Source organism: Hemitrygon akajei, chromosome 4, assembly GCF_048418815.1.
Source record: "Hemitrygon akajei chromosome 4, sHemAka1.3, whole genome shotgun sequence".
Taxonomy (NCBI): Eukaryota; Metazoa; Chordata; class Chondrichthyes; order Myliobatiformes; family Dasyatidae; genus Hemitrygon; species Hemitrygon akajei.
The window spans coordinates 34,487,053-34,504,802 of NC_133127.1; the positions used below are offsets into that span (position 1 = coordinate 34,487,053).

The 17,750-nt window shown below is 38.0% G+C and overlaps 1 protein-coding gene across 4 annotated transcripts in view; it reads right to left on the minus strand.

Annotated features, from left to right (window-relative positions):
* letm1 (leucine zipper-EF-hand containing transmembrane protein 1) overlaps nucleotides 1-17,750 on the minus strand; it is a 66,356-nt gene that overhangs the window by 38,328 nt on the left and 10,278 nt on the right. For all 4 annotated transcript variants that reach the window (XM_073042280.1, XM_073042278.1, XM_073042279.1 and 1 more), the window contains exons 3-5: nucleotides 15,692-16,133; nucleotides 2,000-2,143; nucleotides 1,117-1,254 (exon numbers count right to left, since the gene is read on the minus strand). In XM_073042280.1, coding sequence (XP_072898381.1) covers nucleotides 1,117-1,254; nucleotides 2,000-2,143; nucleotides 15,692-16,133 — 724 coding nt within the window. The remainder of the gene's footprint in view (nucleotides 1-1,116; nucleotides 1,255-1,999; nucleotides 2,144-15,691; nucleotides 16,134-17,750) is intronic.

The following is a 17,750-nucleotide window of genomic DNA, read 5'->3' on the forward strand; positions in this document are numbered from 1 at the left end:
AGCTTTAAACTGTATTTGGGTACATGTGACAATAATAAACCAATTCCAATGATCTATAAATTGCTCTCATCACGGTAGTTGTAGTATAGACACTACCCTCAAAAGGAAATTTGATATGCACCTGGGGGAAATAGACTTGTAGACTTACAGTAATAGATCAGGGAAATGATTTGCTCTATAGAGACCTGGGAAGGACATAACACGCTTATTTCCTATCATGACTTGATGAATCTAAAAAAATTTCATGGCTTAAAACAAAATCTTTAAAAGGAACGGTCACACATAAAGCAAGCCATGGAATAATTTATCCATAACTTAATTTATCCACAGCAACTGAGTAAAACCTCCAAGAGTACTCCCAACCTCTTTGGTTTGGAGGCTTTCATGCCTCAATGACCCAGAAAGCTATGCTTCGGCTCTTAGTAGGGTCACCCATGCCAAACAAGACAAAGGGTAAAGGCCAGATGAACAGTGGTCCACCAGTCCTCCATGTTCAGAGTTTCAGCTAAGGGCAAACAACCCTGACTGGTTACGGAAACAGCAATGAAGAATCCTTCTGCATCTGTGTGCGGTAGTACCCCTGAGATTTGTATGACTAACAGTAGTGAAAACCAAGTGCAAGTTACCGGCACGATGATGAAATGCCAGAGATGAAGGATCCACATTGTTTCCCTAAATGTCAGTGGCGTAATGGGCAGTTACTAAGTGCAAAGTAAAAGCAATTAAACAAGAATCCAACAGGATAGAAATAATACAACCTTATAATAAACCTTATAAATAACACTTCCTCTTTACAGCCCTTCTCTCAGGGGCAAATGATTAAGGCTGGAATATAGCAAACCCCATAGACGTAAAAAAATCTCAAGTGACACTCTTCAAGCAGCAACTATTGCCAAAATACAAGGTAGCAGGACAACTAAGCTAGATTCTATTGAAGTGTGCAAACGTGTATTTATAGGTAGCCAATCAAGAGGAGGCAAATTGCTTCAGGGATTGAGGCCAGTTCCAGTTCCACTGTCTCAGAACTAATCAATTTGATTTTAAAAATGAATAGCACATTCTTTTGTAAATAGGCTATGACAAGCATTAAGGTCAATTACTAAAATGTAAAGTTACCTTCTGAAAGAATGTAGAAAAGTCCTTTGTGACATCTCCTTTAGCTGCTTTATTTCTCAGGGCAATCTCTTCAATTGTATCCTGAAGAAATTTTGCCATTTCAAGTTTAACTCTAAGTTCTTTTTTCAACCTATCTTCCTGCACAAAAGGAAAATTATAACTTTTAAACACATTTAGAAGTTTCAACAAGAAAATGCTTTTGCTATCTTTAAAAGGTGGCCAATACAAATATAATGGCTATCTTCCATGGTTAAACTAATTCAAATAAATTATATAGGAATTAATTCTAAATATTGAAATGATTGAGAAAAGATAACTTCATAAAAACAGTAGATTCAGCTTATGCAGGAAACCTTGAGCAACTTCTTGTTGTTGCTCACTATAACTTTCAGTTACATAGATTGATTCAGTTACATTTAAGCCTCATATACATCTAGTCTCTGAAAGAGAAGAAATATTTAGGATTGAGATGGAAATATTACCTCAATCACAATAAAATATCAAATCTAACACCAGGTCTGAAGAAGTCTAATTTGGGACAGTTAATAGTTGAGAATCACAGCTTGCAATAGGGACAAAGGCAACATTTAAAAAAAATGTTTTTAATACTTAGGTGAAATTTTTGAACATACAGTACAGAACACATGTTCAAAAAATTCCATAATTACAAGTTATAATTGTATAATTATATTTAATTTAGCAATATCTGACAATTTATAAAATTACAACAAAAGCCACTTAACATCTAAACAGTACACTTGGATTTTCTTAATAATTCTGCACTTAAAATAGTCCTACTTGAATGGGTTAAAATATTACACAAAATTAGGACTAACATTTGAACCCACAAAAATTCTACAACACAATGCAAGTACATACTCACCTTCTTAGATTTTGTCTCAAAGGTTGAAGGAAGCATGTTAGGAAAGAGTTTAAGAACAACGGGAAGAAGAAACTCCATGAACGGAACAATTAAGAAAACCAAGAAGGGCACCAGTCGAAAGAGGTCAGCACACGTCCGCAAAAACTGTTGAGAGTTTAAAGAAAAAGATTGAAATATAAAATAAATTACTTTATTTTCATTTTATGCAACAATTCAGGACTATACTTAATGTTTTAAATTATCAAAACTTCAATGTATTGTTCCAAGACAAGCAAAGTCAATTTGGAGCATAGCAGCTACATTACAGGCCTAACACAGCAAACCTTTTAAAATTGGAATAGATCCAGTGAACAAAGCAAATTATATCCGAATGACAACTACCATATCTGTCATGTTTTTTTTATGTCTTTGGCAGGGCTAGATATAATCTGTCTCTATTGCCCTATATCTTCATCTGTCCCAAGTATTAATTCAGTTCTTTGGAAACATGAAATCGAGGAAGTCTACTGGGCAGAGTACAGAAACAGATCAGGGAGCACAAGGTAGCTAGTAGGCCCAACGGCATGTATTTTAATAAGAAGAGCCTCAAAGACAAGTCAGATGACTTCAGAGCATGGAATTGCGAGATTATTGCAATCATGGTAACATTGTTAAATAAAGGGCAGGGATGGCAGCTTTGATGTTTGGGTTATAGAAGTTTCATGCATGACAGAGGGAGATGCAGGACGATAGAGTTCCATCACTGACTAGTGTGAGCATCACTCAAGTACACAGGGAGATATCTGGAAGGATCATCCCACAGGGCCACATGGGTATAACCTGGGAATATGAGGATGATTACTTTGCAGGGGGTTATATTATAGGTCTCCCAATAAGCAGTGGAAATTAAAGGGGACAGCTATACCAACAAATCACAGAAATATGTACAAAAAAAGGTGATGGTAGAATCAAATCTAACATCAAAGGTGATGATAACACCAAAGGTGATGGTAGAATCAGATACAATTACTCAGTTAATGGGATAGAAATACATTTAGATAAGCAAGGCACAAGAGGATATTGTCTAAATGTGCGAAAAGGGATTAGTGTAAGTGGACAATAAAGATCATCATGGACGTGGTAGGCTAAAGAGCTCATTTCTGTATTGTTTTACTTTATGACTCTATTTGCTTTGAGGAACCATAACCAGGCATTCCAACTGTGTAAAACAAAATCATCATTAAATCATTGTCATTACACTTTTCTCACAATGGAAAATTTTATTGAATTGATCAAAACCATGCTGATCATTTCCACGAAATCTTTTCTTTCAAATGTTTTTGTTCCAAGGAACACAAACACAGTTTTTTTTTCTGTTCCTCCATTCAACAGAAAGCACACGTGCCTAGTATCATTTATCTTTTAGTAACTGGCTACTGCATCGTATCACATAGTACCAAATGCACTGCTTAATAGCAATTTATGTAAGGTTTTGCATGACCACCTTTTTTCCTCTATAACTAATAGGAAGTGAATTTAATGAGTTTTATTACATAAAACTCACATCTCTTCAAGTATACACTAAATTTAAATTTCTTTTTATTTTGCACTCCCTCGCCTTGTCCTTCCTGCCATGCAGAATGATTCCACTGCATTAAATGCCTTTTGCCATTAGACTCCCTACATAGTAGTACATTTACACTATCTCTTCGTGTTCAGTGTTAAGTACATTTGAAGCTCTAACCACACTGCACTTTTAACTTCATGTTAATCTTGCTACCATTTATAATGAGAAGCTGGAACATGGTCTGAAAGTTCTACGAACATAATGAGACATCAATAATCAGTTATTTCTTTCCATTACTCCAAATCAAACTAATCAAATACTCTGCCTATCTAACTGATAATTAAATTTGGAAATAAGGAACCTGCTTTAACAAAGTCTCAGCCCATCATAAAGATATATAGTTGCAAAAAAAGTTTGTGAACCCTTTGCAATTACTTTGTTTTCTGCATTAATTACTCATAAAATGTGGTCTGATCGTCATCTAAGTCACAATAACAAACACAATCAGCCTAAACTAATACCACACAAACAATTGTACTACTTCTCGTCAATGCTGAGTACACCATTTAAACAAACACAGTCTAGGTTCACAAAGTATGTGATCCTCTGGGATAATGCCTTCAACAAAAGCTATTTGGAATCAGGTGTTCCAATCACTGAGATGAGATTGGAAAAAGAGCCTACTCTTCTCAAGAAAGATCTGTTTATGGCTCAATCAAAACAACCGAGGACCTTCGAAAAGGAATTGTGGAGATGCATGAAGCCAGAAGAGGCTACAGAAGCATTTCTAAAGACTTGAGAGTTATTAAGTCTACAGTAAGAAAAATTGTCCCTTAATGGAGGAAATTCAGTACTGTTGCTACTTTTCTTAGAAATGGGTGTCCTGTAAAGATCACACCAAGAGCACAAGAAGATGAAAAAGAACCCACGAAGAACAGCAAAAGAACTGCAGAAATCTCTATAACTTGCTAAAATCTCTTTGTGTGTCTACTATAAGAAAAACACTGAACAAGAATGGGGTGCTTATGGAAGGATATCACAGAGGAAACCACTGCTCTCCAAAAAAAAACCATTGCTGTACGTCTCAAGTTTGCAAAAGACCATCTGTATGTTCCACAATGTTTCTGGGACAATGTTCTGTGGACAAATGAGACAAAAGTTGAACAGTTTTGCAGAAATGTACATTGCTGTTTGGAGGAAGAAGGGCACTGCACACCAACTCATCCCAACTGTGATGCATGGTGGAAGAAGCATCATGGTTTGAGGCTGCTTTGCTACCTCAGGGCCTGGACAGCTTGCAATCACTGAGGGAACAATGAATTCAAAATTGTAACAAGACACTTTACAGAAGAATGTCAGGGTAGCGGCCCATCACCTGCAACTTAGTCGAAGTTGGATGATGCAACAAGACAATGAACCGAAACACAAAACAGTAGAATTGTTTAAAAAGAAGAAAATTTGTGTTTTGAAATGGGCAAGTCAGAAACCAGACTTTAACCTAATCGAGATGTTATGGCACGACCTGAAGATGGCTGTTCATGCAAGGTATCCCAGAAACATTGAACTGAAACAGTTTTGTATGGAGGAATGGATATTGTGCAAGTCTGGTCAGCAGCTCTTAGAAAATGTTTGGTGGAGGTTATTGTTGCTGAAGGAAGTTCTACCAGTTATTAAATACAAGATTTCACATACTTTTTCCAGCCTGGACTGTGAATGATTAAACAATTTATTAAATAAAGATACATAAAGTACAATTTTTTGTGTGTAATAAGTTTAGGCAGATTGCATTTGTCTATTATTGTGACTCAGATGAAAATAAGACCACATTTATGAGTAATTAATGCAAAAAACCAGGTCATCGCAAAGGGTTCGCAAATATTTTCTTACAACTGTAGGTGGATCTTTCCTGTCAGTTAGGGAGGCATATCTGTTCTCCTTACCAGTTTTGCCCCAAATACAAATCTCGAGTTGCACTAATCTTTGTCACTAGGCCAGCTACGAGTCTTATTATTAGCCTTTGAAGCTTGAACTGAAATTTTAAATGGTTTCTTGTTCTCTTAACTCTCTAATCCAGCCTTTCTCAACCTTTTTGCCTTGGAAGAGCTCTTGAAATAATTTTCAGGTCTCAGGGAACTCCTGCGTGAAAATTATTATATCTACAGCTCATAGTATGTTGGCATGATCAGCAAGTTGTAGATATAAAAATCCAAAAGTAATTGTCAATGCTCTTTTGAGTACAGAATGAATTTTTAGCCAACCATTCTGGAAAAAAACAGGTAGTTAAGCTTAGCTTACTTTTCTTGAAATTCTTTCTTTCCTTTTCATAAATTTTAAAAACTCATAAGGCAAACATAATAAATTTCTGTTAAAGTCCTGGATTTAATGGGATTTAACTTTTATAAATTGATTTTAATTAATACTATTTACAATATGAAAACTTATTGGTAATGTTAAAGCAGTGTGTTATGACAACATCAGGATCTTCTTTTGTTTAAAACAAGAGAAACAAAACCTCTCATGGAACTAACCACTGATGAAGCACCATCGTACAGATGCCAACACAGTTCCTCCAAGACAGACCTTTCATTTCCCGATATGAAGACCAAAACTTTTAAAACATCTTGGCCTTTCCTTGTTTCAGGCAGCTCTTTACAACAGAAAAAGTCTTCTTGAATTTCACCATCATTTACAAATCTTACAAATGCTACAACATTACGTTTATTAGGTTCAAAACAACTGACTGACTTTTCCTTTTCTGGGTAATAAGTTCTGCTACTAAATAATTTGCTTCCTGATGGTTTTTACTCATTTTTTACTGATTGACTTTATTAACAAAAGTTTTACTCTGTTTCTTTTGAGATTCTAATAGCCATTTAGAATTATCACACTTTTACACATGATGTGGCTGTGATTTGTAGTTAAGTGTCTGTTCAATTTTGCTGGAGCCATTGCTGCACTTGTAAGTTGTTTGCCACAGACTAGGCCCAACTTGGATCACCAGTCCATGTAAAACCCACTGATATGTAGCTTCATTGTAAAGGCAGATTGCGTAAGAACGCCATAATAAAGCTAAACGAGAAAACTGCAAGAAATACGAAAACTTCACAACATAATTCACTTCTATATAATTCACCGTCTGCAATGCTTACAACAAAAGCAAAGCAGTAAGCCAGCAGCTGAGTCGTGGCACATAAAATTTCCTTTAGAATGAAAATTCCCTTCCAATTTTTTACTACACCAGTCACAAGTCAGTCAGCAGTGCGTAAGGGGAAGTTAGGGGAGGTAATTCGGGAGGGAGAGGCTGACGTCACACCCAAAGATGGGTGAGTCCATTTAATGCTCGGAAACGTACTTCACGCCTACCATCCTCCCCTTGTACAATACAGTGCTCACCAATTATCAGTCTACCATCCTCCCCTCCATGCAGTACAGTGCTCAACAATTATCAACGGCCTCCCCTAACTCGTGTCAAAAACTGAGAATGGACTCAACCAAATAAACATGGTCCTACGGTGCACTGCCATACTGGGCTGAGAGACCTCTAATGATATTGCTAACAGTGCTGCTTAGTCACTGCCCACCAAAGCAAGCGCTAGCGTCATGTGTTACGCAATTTTCAAAAAACAATGTTTATTTTTTAAAATTGCAACCTCTGGTGGAACCTCTCCCTGGTTGAGAAACCCTGCTCTAGTCAAAGTCCCTTTTGTGGAGTTAAGGGAATTACAGAGGCATGAGAAAGGATCTGGACAAAGTTGACTAGAAGGGCATAGATGATAGAGCAGCAACGGCAGTACGGTTCATCCCAACAAAACAGCATTGTAAAGAGAAGATGAGGAAAATGAAGTCAAAATGAGTATAAAAGCAAAAGAGAGGGCATACTGTATAACCAACAGAAGACAACTAAAAAAGCAATGAGAGAAAAGATGAAATATGAAGTCTTTAGCTAATAATATAAAAGAGGATGTGATGAAACACATTGATGATGGTAGAGCAGTAGATGTAGCGTATATGGATTTCAGCAAGGCATTTGATAAGGTATCCAATGCAAGGCTTATTGAGAAAGTAAGGAGGCATGGGATCCAAGGGGACATTGCTTTGTGGATCCAGAACTGGCTTGCCCACAGAAGGCAAAGAGTGGTTGTAGATGGTCATATTCTGCATGGAGGTCGGTGACCAGTGGTGTGCCTCAGGAATCTGTTCTGGGACCCCTTCTTTTTGTGATTTTTATAAATGACCTGGATGAGGAAGTGGAGGAATGGGTTAGTAAATTTGCTGATGACACAAAATTTAGGGGTGTTGTGGATAGTGTGGAGGGCTGTCAGAGGTTATAGCAAGACATCAATAGGATGCAAAACTGGGCTGAGAAATGGCAGATGGAGTTCAACCCAGTTAAGTGTGAGGTGGTTCATTTGGGTAGGTCAAATATGATGGCAGGATATAGTATTAATGGTAAAACCTTCGGCAGTATGGAGGATCAGAGGGATCTTAGGGTCCGAGTCCATCGGACATTCAAAGCTGCTGCGCAGGTTGACTGTGTGGTTAAGAAGGCATATGGTGTACTGGCCTTCATCAACCGCAGGAATGAGTTCAAGAGCCGAAAGGTAATGTTACAGCTATATCGGACCCTGGTCAGACCCCACTTGGAGTACTGCGCTCAGTTCTGGTTGCCTCACTACAGGAAGGATGTGGAAACTATAACAAGGGTGCAGAGCAGATTTAAGAGGATGTTGCCTGGATTGGGGAGCATGCCTTATGAGAATAGTTTGAGTGAACTCTGCCTTTTCCCGTTGGCATGATGGAGGATGAGATGTGACCTGATAGAGGTGTTTAAGATAATGAGAGGCATTGATCGTGTGGATAGTCAGAGGCTTTTTCCCAGGGCTGAAATGGCTAACACGAGAGCGCACAGTTTTAAGGTGCTTGAAAATAAGTACAGAGGAGATGTCTGGGACAAGATATTTTTATAAAAACGCCAGGTGGTGAGTGCATGGAATGGGCTGCCGGTGACGGTGGCAGAGGAGGATAAAATAGGGTCTTTTAAGCGACTCTTGGGCAGGTACACGGAGCTTAGAAAAATAGAGAGCTATGGGTAACCCTAGGTAATTTCTAAAGCAAGTACATCTTCTGCACAGCATTGTGGGTCAAAGGCTCTGTATCGTGCTGTAGGCTTTCAATGTTTGATGTCTCTAAACTTACTGAATATTAAAAGGCCGTGGTAGAGTGGATGTGCAGAGGGTGTTTCCGATAGTGGGAGTCTACCACCAGAGGGCACAGTCTCAGAATAGAAGAACAAATCTTTAGAACAGAAATGAGGAGAAATTGAGAAGGAATTTCTTTAACCAATCTGTGGAATTCATTACCACAGCAGAGGTTGATAGGTACTTAATTCGAAAAGGTGTTCAAGGATTTGGGGAAGGTCGGAGAATGGAGGTGAGAGGGAAACTAAATCAGCTATGGTGGAATGATGGAGCAGATTCCATGGGTCAAATAGCTTCATTCTAATCTTATCTATGGTTTTAGGGATTATTACAATACCTAACATGTACTTCTTTGTTTACGTGAAGCAGAAGCAACTTTCAACAACGAAAGTAGGTTAGAAAAGATTATTTTCAATATTCTATGTCCACACTTTATAAATTATTTATGTAATGCCCAGACTAAGATTTTACTGCTAATGTTGTAGGGCATTTCATTTAATGGTTTTCTGTAGAAGCAGTGTGTTCTGCTGGTAGTGTTTGGGTAACTGTGAAAGATAAAGGGTAGTGATGTTCATGTTTAAGAACATGGTGTCATCCAATCTGGATGGTAGAATTGGGAGAAGGTTCTAGAGAATGCTGGGCGGAGAGGTTTTTGTGATAGACATTGGGGTGAGTTGAGGTCTTTTCAGTAGGAGATGGACAGAGAAGTAGCTCAAGAGGATTAGCCATAAGATTTGATCCGATGGAAATGCACGATTCGATGGAGTCCAAGAGGGAAAATCCTACCAGTGATCAGTGAATAGGACTTGGCGCCATGCGTACACATCAGATTTTGGAAGATTTGAGCCCCAACCTTGAACACAATTGACTGTTTTAATTATACAGGGCCCTTTTGTTTTTTTCTTTAATAACAGCTTGGTTAAGTTTATATTCATAAATATACTTTGTTTATAATTGTATGCAGTGTACAGTCTGTTATTTCTTGCTGACAGGTAATTGCATGGGGGCAGTAGTTATACAGTATTCACACAGATCACAGGGTTCAGGTGAGCGTGCCATCCCAGCTTCCCGGGTTTGGTGGGACCCAAATCATATTGACCCTAGATGTACTGAGTCCGAGAAAGGTGGTTTTCTCACTGAGTCTGGTGGCTGATAAAGAGGGGCCAACGAGTCACGTCTCTATTGACATCCAGTAAAAAGGGGTTTCACTTAGTGAATGTTTCACTCTAAACCAGCATTCTGGCAAAAGCCACTTTAACATTGCATTTGTTTTTACATAGAAATGTTTGCAATGATATTCCAGACTGTTTTTAATTACTCTTTCAAAATAAAATGCTGAGCATAAGGTAATAAAAAACAAAGACCATTCTTACTAGAATTGTGGTTACTCTTTAACTTGTTTATTTAATAATTTGTGTTGCAACATGTTAGCTTTCATCACTGTTCTCTTCTCCTCATCAGCAGCTTTCATTGCACTCACCAGCTGGCCACAAGCAACACAAAAGGGCTTACACAAACGCATGGCACAGAACATACTAGTATTGTATAGAATTACAATTTTAACTCATTAATCCAAACTGAGAAATCACAATATCCACTTGAAATTCTGGCCCAGTGCCCAATAATCATCATTTCTAAAACCTGTTAACAAGAAACAATACATTAAATTCCAAATCTATACTTAGTTCTTATTACAATTATTTATTTTGGAACTGTACCAGCCACAAATCCATCAGCTGTAAATTGTGATTTACTTGATAAATTTAATAGAACTTTTAAAGTCTTATATGAACCTCTGAAAACTGCAACATTTGGGGAAAAACTTAATGGAGATATACAAAAAGTAGTAAATTTGACTAGACTATTTTGCTAACACATCTAACAACAATGAACCCGTTACAATCAACAGTATACACTAAAATTTCTAACTACCTGAACACAAGGTTAAGATGATTGGAAAATTCACTATGCTTCACCAGTAAAACAAAACAAGTGATGATAACTTCCATTTTAAGATTTGTTGAAGCTTGTAAGATCGAGTGATAAATTTAAAAGAACTTAATGCAGGAAAGTGTGAGGAAGCACTTTGGAAGGATCAACCAGGTTAGGTCTCATAGTGAGCAGTAGGGCACTGAGGAGTGTGATAGAACAGAGGGATCTGGGAATACAGTCCTTAATTCCTTGAAAGAGACAACATGGCAGCTAGGGGCTTTTGGCATATTGGCCTTCATAAGTCAATATATTTAGTACAGGAGTTGGAATGTTATATTGAAGTTGTACAAGATGGTGGTAGGCCTAATTTGAAGTATTATGTCTGGTTATGGTCACCTATAGAAGAGATAAAAATAAGAGAAAGAATGCAGAGAAAATTTACAAGGAGGACCTTAATTATAGGGAAACATTGAATAAGTTAGGACTTTATTCCCTAGAATGTAGAAGATTGATGGGTGATTCGATAGAGGGTGGCAAGTGTGTGTGGAGTGGGCTGCCAGCACAAGCAGCGGATGTGGGGTTGATTTTCAACATTTAAGAGAAATTTGGATAGGCACATGGATGTGAGGGGTATGAAGGGCTATGGTCTGGGTGAATGTTGATGGGAATAGGGAGATTAATGGTTTTGCACAAACAAGATGGGCCAAATAGCCCGTTTCAGTGTTGCAATATTCTATGACTATGACTCAAGAAGGAAAATTTAGCAAGTCCATTTAAAATTACGATCTTATGAGGAAAACATCAGATAGTGGCTCCTCAAAAGTAATCTTTACCTTTGCTCTCTCTATGAATGGAACAAACAGAAATCTTCTCACTCAAATTATAGCCAACATCATCTTAAATCAGATAATGTGACAAATGTGCATCCGTCAACGTGTGGTAACTTTTCATCCTCTTATTTCTCAGGTGTCTACACCATGCCTTAAAAGATTAGCAGGCAGTGGTTCTAAGAGCAAAATAAACCAAAATTTAACCACTGTCCACTGTACCTTTTTCCACAGATGCTGCCTGGCCTGCTAAGTTCCTCCAGCATTTTGTGTATGTTGCAATGTTTCATTTTACCCATGTTATATGCTATTTGACAGATTTTTGCCACTCACTTAGCCCCAACATCCTCATGTCCTTTTCACAGCTCATCTACCTTTCTCTGTTACAAGCAAATCTGGCAATAATACAGTCAATACAATGTCAAAGGAAGCTAATAGCTGTCTCACAGCTCCAAAACCCTGATCTCCACTGCAGGCTATGTGAAGCTTGGACCCCTCCTATGATACTGTGCGTTTCTTACAGGTTCTCCAATTTTTTTCATCACCCCAAAGATGTGTGATTTTGTAAGTTAATTGGTCATTGTAAATAGCCGCTAGTGTATAGTAACTGATAGAATCTGGGGGAATTTGGGAGAATACATTCATAGATCCAGCACTGATCTCTGTGGCACAGTAATCATTACTTACTACAAGCCAAAAAACTATTCAATGCCTACTTTTTTCCTGTTAGCAACTCAACATTCAATTCATGCCAAAATTGAGCATTTTTTTAAATTTAAAATTTGCTCAAGGAATGTGGGTTTCGCCGACTGAGGTTGTAGGTTTAGCTGTTATGCTTCCAATGTACAAGTGACAAATAAAGCTAATCTTTTAATCTTTAGAGCCAGAACTTAATTGCTGATCTAGAACTGCCTTTGAGAAAGAGATAATGAATTGCCTTTTTGAACCACTTCAATCTTTATGGTGTGGGTGTACCCACAATGTTGTTAGAGTGAAAGTGAAGGAAGAATGATATACATCCAACTAACAATGGGGTGTGCTTTGAAGGGCAACATCCAAAGTGATGATGCTGCCATTTATTTTCTGTCCTTGTCCTTCTCGCTGGTACAGGTTTTGGCTTTAGAAGATGCTAAGTAGTCTTGGTGAGTTTCTGCAGTGTATCCTGTAGATAGTTCAAACTGCTTCTGCCGCTGTGTTAGTGATGGAGTATATGATGGTCATGGATGACGTATCTCTCCAATGGGTTTCTATATCCTGTAAGGTGCAAAGATTCCTGAGTGTTGTTGAAGCTACACTCATCCAGGCAAGCAGAAAGTATCCCATCACATTCCTGACCTGAGCCTTGTAGACAGCAGACAGGTTTTGAGGAGTTTTTGAGGTGAGTTACTCAATGCAGGGTTCCTAGCTTCTGAACTGCTCTTGTAGTAGCCAAATCATTCATATGGCTGCTGCCGTTCAATTTCTAGTCATATGGCAACTTCAGGACACTGATGGGTGGGGGGGGGGGGGGGGGAAGATTCAGTAATAGCAAAGCCATTAAAAGTCAGGGGCCGACTTGTTGGATATTGTTATTCCCTGGCATTAGTGTGGCATGAATATTACTTGCCACCTATCAGCCCAGACTGGATTTTGTCCAGGTCTTGCTGCATGTGGCTATGGAATCATTGTCTGATGAGTCACAAATCATGCCAAACATTGGCCAATCCATTCTGTCTACACAATGTCCCTATCCCTCCATTCTCTACACATTCAAATGTTTATCTAAGATTCTTGTAGATGCCTCCGTCATATTTACCTTCACCTGTACTCTTATAAGCACATACCAAGCGCCAAGTACTTGTAAAAATACTCACTCTGCACATTTCCTTTGAATTTATCCCCCTCACCTTAAACACATGCCCTTTACTATTAGATATTTTGGCCATGGGTAAAAGATATCGGCTGTCTACCCTACCTATGCCTCTCCTAATCCTATAAATTTACATCACTGCCTCAGAAAAGTTGTCAGCATAATGAAAGAACCTTCCAAACCTGGACATTCTCTATCCCCCCCTTCCATCAGGCAGAAGATATAAAAGCTTGAAAATGCACACAATCAGGCTCTAAGGCAGTTTATATCCTATTGTAAGACACTGAACTAACCTCTTTCAGAATGATGAACTCTTGATTTCACTATCTACTTTGTCACGGCCCATGCACCTACATTGTCTTAGCTGTACTACACTTTCTCTGCAACAATATAGTTTGCACTGTTATTGCTATTCTTTTGTATAAATTGATTTTTAGAAATAGTCTCTATGCATGCCTTGCAAAACCAAGTCCTCCAAGCCCTTCCCCTCCATGTACTTAATCAAATGTTTCACAGTTGCAATTTTACCCACCTTGACCACTTCCTCTGGCAGATTATGTCAGGTATTGTTACCTCTTATCTTGTATCTTGGACTCTCCAACTTTGGAGAAAAGACTATGGTTGTACACTTTCTTCATACCCCTTATGATTTTACAAACTTCTATAGGGTCACCTCTCATTTTCCTACATTCCAAGAAATATAGATCCAGCATAGCCAGCCTCTCCCTAAAGCTCACGCCCTCTAGTCTAGACAACTCCTCGTAAATCTCTTCTATACACTGGCTGAAATGACAATGTCTCAGGGTTACCAAAACTACACACTAATTGTGGCCTTACTAACATATATAATGGCAATATAATGTTCCTACTCCTGAACTCAATGCCTTACTGTTGAAGAATTTCAAAGTCATATATTTGAATAATAAGTGAACCTTTGATTAAGTTCTAAGGCTAAACACCTTGACCAACCTGTTTACTTCTGTGGCCACTTTCAGTGAACTGTGCACCTGTACTCCCAGGTCCCACTGTTCCACAACATTCATCAGTGTCCTGCCATTCACAGTATAGACCCTACCGTGGTTTAAATGTTGCTCACAGTTATCTATATTGAAAGCCATCTGCCATTCCTCTGCCCATCTCTTTAGCTGATCAATATCTCTTAATAATTCATTGTAACTTCCTTCATTATCAACAAGACCCTGTAAATTTGTATCAGAATTAATTCTATCTTGTTGCATGTCAAGTCCAGTACACCATATACAGTTCCCGAACATCCTGTTCTAAGAGGTTACCCTGAAAGCAGAGATCATCTGGCAACCTTTATACATCTGATTTTCCAGTTTATGGGTAGTTTAAAGTTCATAATGATTATCATATCTTAATAACAGGCTCCCATAATTTCTTCCTTTATACTTTGCCCTACTGCAGTTATATGGTATGGGGGCCTGTACACAAGTCTCGCAAGTGAAATTTCGCTTTTATGCTTTTAACTCCACCTAAACCATTTCTGCATTCCTTTTCTTTACAATCTTCAGATTATCCTTCACCAAGATCATTAATGAACAGACACATTACTCTATTTCTTCCATACTTTTTAAATGGCTTTTACCTTCAGTATTCAGGTCCTAATCCACATCACCCTGATCATCACTTTCAGATTGTATTTTGTACCCTCAGTTCATCTGTTTTTTTTTAAATGCTATTTGTAATTCAGATAGAACTTTTACTATTGTCCTGTTTTCTTTCCCTCTCACTTCTATCCATTCCTGCTAATATGGGAAAGTATTATATCTTCCTCTTCAGCCTCAATGCTATACAATTTAATCCCTTATTCTTCAGTTAAGTTCAGTAAACCTCCACTTCATCTTGAAAGATATTGCAGCATTTCAGGTGAATTTGACCTGGAGGCTTACATCAATCCAATAAAATCACAGAGCTACTCTAATTGAAAAACCTGTGGAAATTTAAATAAAATAGAAAACAGTCAGTCAGTATTTGCAGAGAGAGGGAAAAAAATTACAGTTCAATGACAATCATAAACAGGTCAGGGAACTAAAATACTAGTTTTGTTTCTACACTTAATGGAACTGCTTAAAAAAATAAAATTAAAAATTCATAATTGAAAATTCTGGTAAACTGGAAAAAACTAGGAAAGTGGAGATACTTAACTTGCAATTGGTTGTTGAACAAATGAAGAATCATCAATCCATACAGTAATAGTGAAGTTTACCAAGACTAAAATTTTATAGTGACTTTGAACTGCATGTCAGAATTTGGAATTCCAATTCAAATTGTTTACAATACACACACACACAGATAAATCAGCTACTACATACACACCTGTCTATGCTCTCTCCTTGACAGAACATGTCCATTCAGAACCCGCCAAAGCATTCTGCCTGCTATTTTTGTGTCAATCCACAGTAACTGGAAGCCATGGTAATAATGTTTTATTTCTTCTACAATCTTCTGACTCAGAGACTTGCGTACTTCAGGCTCAATAGGGCTATATACAGGGCCTCCTTCCTCCAGTCGCTTATTCTTATCCTTTAGAGATTTCAGAGATTTTTCTACTTTGGAGTCGTCATACAGTTGATGTGTTGAATGCCACCATCTTACGGAAACATAATGTGATCCAATATTGGTGGAAGTGCATGACAAAGGAGCACCCACATGACAGTATAGCCGCTTTGTTCCTTTTCTCCAGCAACTATAGTGATCACTTGTATGCAAAGAACTGCTGTTTGTCGGTGTGGTGCTGCAGTTTCTGAACAAAGCACTTCTGCAAAGGGAAGGACAAAACAAAAATTTTAAATATGAATTTCTAAAAGACACTGTTATTTCCTCAAAGTTTGAGCATATAAAAAATTAAATTCTTAGGAAGAAATTAAAGTATAACTTTGAGAAGTTATGACATTTTTAATTTCAGAATGGCATCACTGATGAATACATTTTGTTCTAAGTTGGAAATCGTTAAGAAAATGTTGGAACTAAGTCTTAAAGTCGTTCATCATTAAAAGAGATGATTTGATGCAGATATCATACAATTAAATGCTGGTAAGTAACAACAAAACAACTTTTTTAAATAATAAATGACACTCATAGCTTCACAAGGTAAATCAGTAGCAAAGAACAATCTGCTAGAGCAACTCAAGCGGGTCAAGCAGCAGCAAAAGTGGGGATGGGGGGAGGAATTGTTTTGGGTTGAAACCCTGCAATAACCTTGAAGACTGAAATTCTGGCTGAGTGATGTCACAGCAACAACCTCTTACTCAATGTTAGCAAGACCAAGGAGCTGATTATTGATTTCAGGAGGAGGAAACCAGAGTCCATGAGCCATGGGGTAAATCCAGAGATGGAGAAGGTCAGCAATAAATTCCTTGGTGTTATCATTTCAGAGGATCTATCCTGGGTCCAGCACAAAAGTAACACTACAAAGAAAGCATGGTAGTGCCTCTACTTATAAATTTGCAAAGGTCTGGCATGCCATCAAAAACTTTGACAAACTTCTGTAGGTGTGTGGTGGAGAGTATATTGACTGCTTCATCATGGCCTAGTATGGAAACACCAATGCCCACATACAGAAAAGCCTAAATAAAGTAGTGGATATGGCCCAGTACCTCATGGGTAATGCCCTCCCCACCATTGAGCACATCTACATGGATGCCGATTTCAGGCATCCATCACCAAGGACCCCCCAACGTCCAGGCCATGCTCTCCTCTTGCTGCTGCCATAAGGAAGATGCTACAGGAGTCTCAGGACCGCACTTTCAGGTTCAATAACAGTTACTACCCCTCAACCATCAGGCTCTTGAACCAGTGGGGGATAACTTCACTCACCCAATCACTGAACTGTTCCCACAACCTATGGACTCACTTTCAAGACTCTTCATCTCAAGCTTTCAATATTTATTGCTTATTATCTTTTCTCTTTCTTTTTGTACTTGCAGAGATTTTTTGCATATTGGTTGTTGCCTATCCTGTTAGGTGCAATTTTTTATTGATTCCATTGTGTTTGTTGTCATTACTGTGAACACCCACAAGAAAATGGATCACAAGGCTGTATATGGTGCCATTTGTACTTTAATAATAAATTTATTTTGAACTTCCAAGTCTTGGGTGTTGGTTTACAATAGGCATCATGGCTCACATAAACATAACTGCTGAAGGGCCTGTTCCTGTGCTATACTGCTCAATGTTTATCTATGTTAATGCAAATCAATATTGTAATAGTATGATAGGATAGTAATTAAAATAAGCTAATAGGGAATTTACCTTTAAACAATTTGTCTGTTACATGCTAAATATATATTTAAAAGGGCTTAAAATATTGCTATAGTTGTATGAAGCTTTTCTGTTATCTATACCCTCAAATTTATTGCATACAGTTCTTGATCAA